Raw genomic sequence first — 7,363 nt, forward strand, 5'->3', positions numbered from 1 at the left:
ATGAATATAAATATAAAATATGAATATAATTAAAATAATGATTTATAATTTATATTAAAAATTTAATGTTATTATATGTATAATATTATAACTTATAATATTTATTTCCGAGTTTTCTTACCCAGGTAAAAGTGTCCAGAGATAACGTAAATATTCTCTTATTGGAAAACGTCAACCCTTTTTGACTGTTTATCATAATGAGTATTAGAGATCTACGCTCATGCGATGTGGTCAATGTCCAATTACTAAAATAAATGCTATTCGCGATACTTTTGCTCTGCAAAAAAAGTTGACGATTATTCGTTGTATAATCAAATCTAATATTTTCTTATAGAACAATATTAATATTTTGCATTTCACGGTTCTGAAATTTTATCGAAGTATTATATAATTGTTTATCTTTATTATATAATTGTTTACCTTTAACTCAAGCTCGTTCCCATACCAGCAGTAAAAAAATATCTGCATCATCATGCTGCTAAAATATAGTATCATAGAAAGAAACTGAATGCTGAAGAGTTTTGTCTGCAAAATTAATTTAATTTATGAACTACAAACAATACGAAACAAATACATACATAAATGAATTTTTTTCATATGTCTAGGATTTAAAAAAATACAAAAATACTATCATAATAATATTGAAGTAATAATATTAATTGCTTATATAATTGAATTAATATAAGATACTTTAGAAATTAATATGAGATACTTTAGAAATATAAAGTTTATGTATATCCTCTTTTTTACGCTATTAAAATATAAATGTTATAATTATATTGTAATTTAGAAGATTATAAGCTAAGCAAATTAAAGTTATATGTATATATATATATATTTGTTTAATTATTTAGCTATAGAATTAATTATAAAGAAAAATCGACAAAAGAGCATATTATCCCAACCTTTGATATCAGGAAAATGCTGGTGCATAGAATAATCATACTGAAAAAGAAAAGGACCATGATTGTCCACAGGAATAGCGCTCCTATTTTCTTCACAAAAATGTGCACGAGTATATGATGCCTGATGCATTCCTTAATCGACGCAGTTGCATCCGATCCTTTCCGAGAATTTATCGAGATCTTAATATTATCTGTCAATCGGCGACATATCAGCTCGATCTGCCCGCAAGCGTGAATTGTGAAACCGTAAACGAGGGAGTCGAATGAAACGTTGAGCATAACTGCATAAAACAGCGCTGCAGTTTGTTGTAGATACGTCGCCACATATGGAAATATTTCCGAAACGGAATAGGGAACGTACGATTTTGTGGGTAGGATCCATTCATCTTTGCCAAATCCTAGAATCGGCGCGGTCACGAAACCCATAGTAGTGATTTGTGATATGATTAAGAAGGAGAGAGTGCTCCACTTAGCTGTCATAAATATTTCAATTTAGTTCACTAAAAGACTCGTTCGCCAGAATTCGAACCGATCGAGAAAAGCGGTCAGTGTGTTGAATCAGTGAATTTTTATCGAGTTTTACTAACAATAATTAAATTGTTTTGTATAATATAGCGCGATTAGTTAATGAAAAAAATTTTTCGGCTCGCATATATGTTACTTTCAATAATTATCTGAATACCTTTTCGACTATGCGTCTCTATTATCATCTTTTCCGTCGAATTTCTCGGTTGGCATATTTTTACGCGCAGACAATCCAACAACTCAGACACATCGTTCTTTCGTAGCAAAAAATTTGCATATTTCAGGCACAATGTTACATAAGTCGATGCCAAAAAGAGTCCTTCAGTGAACTCATCGATTCGATCACACGTGCGAATCAGTTCTATCACCTCAAATATCGTAAACTCATATATTAGGAAAAAGACTGCGTACCTGCGAGTATAAAATTTACGATCAATAGTTTCAAATAACCAAAGAAAAATTCTCTCTTTAATCTGATAACTTTAACAATTTAATATAAAAATGAAAATAATTTTATCTTTATTTTAATTCTAAATACAGATAAGCCACCCTTATATTTTATGCACTTAAATACTTGTAACAGGAATGTAGACAACCAACAATGATGTTATTGTCATTTCGTTCTTTCCATGCGCCACAAAACCATAAGACTTTAAAATTTACTGGCAGAATGTCCATAGCTGCACGTTATTTCTTTGTCATTTGGTGTGTCTCTATCTCAAGACGATAGAAATTCTTCGTTTCTCAATAATGCATAATGAGTTGAAGTTCGATTACAATAAGAAAAAATTTCCGGTAACATTTCATCATTGTAAACTACATTAATAATATAATAATAGCATACGCGTATAATATCATCGAACGTATTTAAATTTTAAAGACGATCAATTTATGGCATTGTTAACTATGCAACCTTCCTCCAATGCTATGTATGTATACCGTTTTGATAGAAAAAAATAATACGAAGGTTGTGTTTTAGCTCTAGATTATCATTGCAGAATAAATTTATCCAAATGACAACCTTCGTTGATAAAATATTAAGTACGTTGCGTCTGTTTCGTGAAAAATATAGTCGTAATAAATAAATTGTATACATAAAACCATTGCGGAAAGTCTGCTGATATTGATGACATGGACATAATATTTCATCTTTTAATCTTCTTACTTCTACGCTCGTATGTATAATAAGTTAACTTTTTTATAAAGTGTATAAAAATATAAATAATTTAGAGAGAAGATTCTATTTAAAAAAACTTTTATATATCTGAAATACACGAACAGAAAGAAGAAATATGTAATTTAAATGTATATACAATCCCCGTTTTTCTATAATCCAGGTATAGTTATATTGATGTTTGTTGCAGAACATTAAAAGCAGAGTAGGATGTTTTTAAAATCTGCATAAAAAACACCATTAATAATTAATTATTGCTTTGTTGTTTCTATTGAATCAGTTATATAGGTATAGCATCGCCATAAACTTACCCAGGTGAAAGTATCGAGGGCCAAGCTAAAAATACCATAATAAGATAATTTCAATCCTTTTTGACTGATAGTCATCATGAACAGCAAACTTCTGCGGTCATATGTGGTGGCAGTCGTCCAATTACTTGAATAAATAGCGTCGCCGATGCTTTTGCTCTGCACACGCGATAAAAAAATTTCTCATTCATGGTAAGTTTTTAAGCCCTTTTCTTGATCTACAATTCGATACAAAATTATAAGTAAACATTATATGACTAGAATAATTACAATTACAAATGTGATTTTATGTTCCAAATGTTTCGTCGCGAATTATAGATCGACTAAAATAGGCTTTAAAATAAATTATCATTTTATCACACCTTCAGTTGTAATTCGTTCCCGTACCAACAATAGAAGAACACTTGAAACAGCATGCTCCCGAGATATAAAATTAATGAGAGAAATCCGACGCTAAGAATCTCCTTCTACAAAACAAACTTACAATTAGTTTAATATATTCGCGCGATATAATTATACGCATCGCGAATTAGAGGATTAGCAGATAGATAATACATAGTAATTACGCTTTTAATCAATGGTTGGCTATCTGCTATACAAAAAAAAAAATATTTAACATAATGTTACAAAAACTTATACAATGTTATTTAAATTGTAAAAAATTAACAATGGAACGTAAGAATCTGAATTTACGCAACCTTAGACATTTGAAAAATACTGGTGCATAGGGTGACCATGCTGAAAATGAATAAAAGCATCACGGTCCATACAAATAACGATTGTATCTTGCGTACAATCTCGTGTACGTGTAAGTGATGTCTCACGCACTCGCTAATCATCGCGCCTTTATTCGAACCGAATCGATATTGTGCGATATCAGAGTGATCCTTGAAGATTTCCGATAGACGATAACATAGCAATTCGATCTGTCCGCAAACATGAAGGGTGAAGCCGTAGACGAGGGAATCGAATGAGACGTTGAGCAAGACCCCATAAAATATGGCACCTACGTGCTGAAGATACGTAGCCAAGTACGGGTATAAGCCAGCTATCGAGTATGGCATGTATGTCTTGAATGGTAGAGGTCTGTCTGTATCTTGAGGTCCCACAATAGGAGCGAGCACGAGAGCTATGCAAGTGGCTTGAGATATACTCATAAAAACTCGGACGCACCATTTGGCTGGTGATAGACATATGTATGTATATTATTTTTATATTTTTAAAAATTTATATCACATATTTAAATAGAATATTGTGTGTGTGAGTGTATTGTAAAATATTGGAAAATTAATTTCGGATTTAATTAATTTTAATATAAATTTATCCTCTATGATCTTTCACAAAAAAATCTTAATATACTATCACTATAACGTTATATAAATATATTATATTTAAAAAAACTTGTTATTTTATAATATTATTATTAGAATATATTACAATAATAATAATACTATTGCAATAATTCTTATTTTAATATTAAGGTTTATTATTTGCAATAATTTCGTCAAAATGGCAATTACTGGCTGAGTACCTTTGCGATCGTACTTAATTAGGATCATTTTTTCTTTGGAATTTTTTGGTCGACACGTTTCGCCACGAAAACAGTCCAACAACATGGATACTTCATCTCTTCGCGCCAAGAAGTTTCCATATTTAATGCATAGAGCTACATAAGTTAACGCTAGGAAGAGTCCTTCTGTTATATCTTCGATATGGTCGTGAGTTCTTACAAGTTCAATTACTTCAGATATCGTAAATTCGTATATTAAAATTACTATGGCGTATCTAAAAATTTAATTATATCTTAATAAATAGAAATGCCCAACTATATGTCTGATCGTCATGTCATCACGTATCATCTGAATAAAAGGCGAGCTATTTGAGTTTAACTAAAAATTAAGTGAAAATAGATTCTCCTCTGCGATATAATCAAATACAAACTTTTCTTACTAAATTTTAAAAATGTACAGATAAATGATGTATGTCTGTAGTAATAAAAATGTTATCAATAAATTAATTTTTTAAAAATTTAAATGAGAGGGCAAAGAAAATACAATAATCAAAAGTTATCGTGAGATATAGTGCAGACTCTTCTCAAAATTAATATACAATGTGTGTAGTTACAAATTTAAATCTGTGATATGCATAGACAAGATATGATTTGGACGAATATATCACATTTTCATTATTATACCTGTAGCAGAAACTTATAAAACGAAGGAAAAGACCGTTATCTTTTTCTTCGCTCCATGCACCGCAAAACCATAAAACTCGGAAATTCAATGGCAATATATCCATTATTCCGGAATGATCGTTTCGGTGTTGTTTCACTTGGGCAGAGTCACCCTCTTATCATACCTCGCTATGTCTCGAAAATATGCAACTTATAGAAAAAAATATAACAAAACATATCATACATCGTCAACGTTCGTTCTCGTGAATTAGTAATGAAGTCGCTAGAACGTTCTTCATAAGTGTTCCTTAACATTTAATGTCGTCGAATAGAGGGAGGCTCTCTTCGCTGATTTCTTTTACTACTATATTTTCTTCTTGTCTCTGAATTTATTTTCAATGCGTTTATCAAACTTCTACGACGATATACGTATACGTTATTTTTATAAATTATAAACTTGAATAATTTCTCGTACATTGTTATACAGAAACGAATATTGAAAGTAACATATACATTATTAAAGTATTACATACTGCTATTGATCGTGAAAAATTTATCTGCAAACTTCGGTCGCTTATCAGAAAAGCTGACAATTAGATGAAAAGTTTGCAAGTCAAATGATAATATATTATAAGTCTAAAAGCGTGGAATAAATTACAGGTATGCTCCTTTGCATTTGTATCTTTTTAATTATTTGGAAAAATATTCAACGCATAAAATTTTATTTTATTTAGAACTAACGAATAGATGGAACATGCTCATTCGGTAAGTAATCTACAGAAAATAAGTTTCTAATATAAAAATATTTAAAAATCAATATCTCTACTAGTAAATATATACAATAGTACGAAAATACATTTAATATCAATTAAGGCAATAATATTACATTTGCTAAAGAATAGATAGAAAATACTAATTCGAAGTTTGCTGCAACAAGTTGAAGGCAGAGTAGGACGTTTTAACAATCTGCATATATATGAAGAATACATAACTATGTAATTTTCAGAATATATATAGAATATATATATAAGACAAATTAAATGCAAATTTAATCCGAATATATATATGTGTATATATATATATTTCTTTTTTTGAATTTTATTTGTTGCGTATGTTAAGTTACTCACCCACGTGAAACTGTTAAGGATTAGCGCGCAAACTCCTAAAAAGAAAGTATTCTTCCTTTCTGGCTCATCATCATCACGAGCAACAAATTTTTACGTTGCTTTGTTGATATTGTCGTCCAGTTGCTTGTATAAATAGCATACGCGATATTTTTATTCTAAATAAAAAATATATTACTTTATATATATATGAAAAAAATCTAAAATATCAAAAAGAAATAAAAAAAGGGAAAGTTTATTATTAGCGACACCTTCAAGTCAAGCTCATTGCCATACCAGCAGTATGTGAATACTTGGAACATCATTGATCCTAAGTACATGATAACAGCGAAGAATTCCGGGCCAAAGAGCTCTTTCTATAATAAAATATTGTTTATGTTTTAAATTTCATCAATCAATTTTATAAATATTAATGTTATTAAATTATGTTTCATATATCAATCTTTATATTTACTAAAAATATATAAAATGGAATTCTTTTTTACTTTCGACATCTGATAGATGCTGGTACAAAGAGTGATGAGGCTGAAGAAGAATAAAGTGGCGACAGTCCACACGAATAACATTTGTATCCTGTATATGATGTTATAAACTAAAATATGATGTTTCACGCATCCTGCGATAGCAAAATTTTCAATGGCGGTATTTGCATTGTTTTCGTTATTTTCTTGAAGAAATCGAAATATTTCTGTCAATCGATAACACAGCAGGTCAATTTGTCCGCAGGTATGAATAATAAGACCATACACGAGGGAATCGAAAGAGACGTTCAGTAATATCGCATAAATTACAGTTGTGGTTTGCTGAAGATAAGTCAACACGTAAGGAAGTAACGTTGTGATGTATTATCAATAACAGATGTTCAGCCTTGGCGACATAAACATTAGAACTCTATTGTTTATATCTTATACCTTGTTATCATTTGCGCGGGCACACGTAAATAGTTTTATTGTAATAGTGGGAGATGCTACGTCACAAATTTTTGCTTTTCAAAATTATATAGATTGGAATGTACTAATATTTTTTCATACCTTGAGTAAATCTAGTTACTCAGGCATTCGGAATGACGTCTCATAGATTGCATACAAGTAGATAATCTTGTATGTGTGCGCGTGTATGTATATATATTAAATATGCGCGTGTATGTATATATG

The 7,363-nt window shown here is 30.2% G+C and overlaps 3 protein-coding genes across 3 annotated transcripts; all 3 read right to left on the reverse strand.

Annotated features, from left to right (window-relative positions):
* Positions 1-85: 85 nt before the first annotated feature.
* LOC115242376 (odorant receptor 46a-like) lies at positions 86-2,108 on the reverse strand. Its single transcript, XM_029818609.1, has 5 exons — positions 2,005-2,108; positions 1,588-1,841; positions 906-1,378; positions 421-525; positions 86-277 (listed from the first exon to the last, which is right to left on the reverse strand). The coding sequence occupies exons 1-5, from the start codon at positions 2,106-2,108 to the stop codon at positions 86-88; spliced, it is 1,128 nt and encodes a 375-aa protein (XP_029674469.1).
* Positions 2,109-2,671: 563 nt separating this feature from the next.
* Positions 2,672-5,210, reverse strand: LOC115242356 (odorant receptor 46a-like). The gene is made up of 6 exons (XM_029818585.1): positions 5,107-5,210; positions 4,444-4,697; positions 3,611-4,092; positions 3,275-3,379; positions 2,916-3,071; positions 2,672-2,827 (listed from the first exon to the last, which is right to left on the reverse strand). Exons 1-6 carry the CDS (start codon positions 5,208-5,210, stop codon positions 2,774-2,776), a joined length of 1,155 nt encoding a protein of 384 aa, XP_029674445.1. The 3' UTR covers positions 2,672-2,773.
* A 787-nt stretch (positions 5,211-5,997) lies between these two features.
* On the reverse strand, positions 5,998-7,054 carry LOC115242377 (odorant receptor 46a-like; the record flags this gene model as incomplete). The annotated part of the gene is given in 5 exon segments (XM_029818611.1): positions 5,998-6,051; positions 6,213-6,250; positions 6,253-6,367; positions 6,461-6,565; positions 6,695-7,054. Coding segments are annotated over 5 exon segments (672 nt in total), but the record flags the coding sequence as incomplete, so codon positions are not given.
* Positions 7,055-7,363: the final 309 nt, after the last annotated feature.

Source organism: Formica exsecta, unplaced genomic scaffold (genome assembly GCF_003651465.1).
Source record: "Formica exsecta isolate Colony F162 unplaced genomic scaffold, ASM365146v1 scaffold591, whole genome shotgun sequence".
NCBI classification, from domain to species: Eukaryota; Metazoa; Arthropoda; class Insecta; order Hymenoptera; family Formicidae; genus Formica; species Formica exsecta.

Coding starts and splice junctions, on each gene's coding strand:
- LOC115242356 (XM_029818585.1), bottom strand. CDS start 5,210: ATGGATATATTGCCATTGAATTTCCGAGTTTTATGGTTTTGCGGTGCA. Junction 4,698..5,106: donor TTTATAAGTTTCTGCTACAG/GTATAATAATGA, acceptor TTAAATTTTTAG/ATACGCCATAGTAATTTTAA. Junction 3,380..3,610: donor GTATTTTTCAAATGTCTAAG/GTTGCGTAAATT, acceptor TTTGTTTTGTAG/AAGGAGATTCTTAGCGTCGG.
- LOC115242376 (XM_029818609.1), bottom strand. CDS start 2,108: ATGGACATTCTGCCAGTAAATTTTAAAGTCTTATGGTTTTGTGGCGCA. Junction 1,379..1,587: donor AGAGACGCATAGTCGAAAAG/GTATTCAGATAA, acceptor TATTTATGACAG/CTAAGTGGAGCACTCTCTCC. Junction 278..420: donor GGAACGAGCTTGAGTTAAAG/GTAAACAATTAT, acceptor CTTTTTTTGCAG/AGCAAAAGTATCGCGAATAG.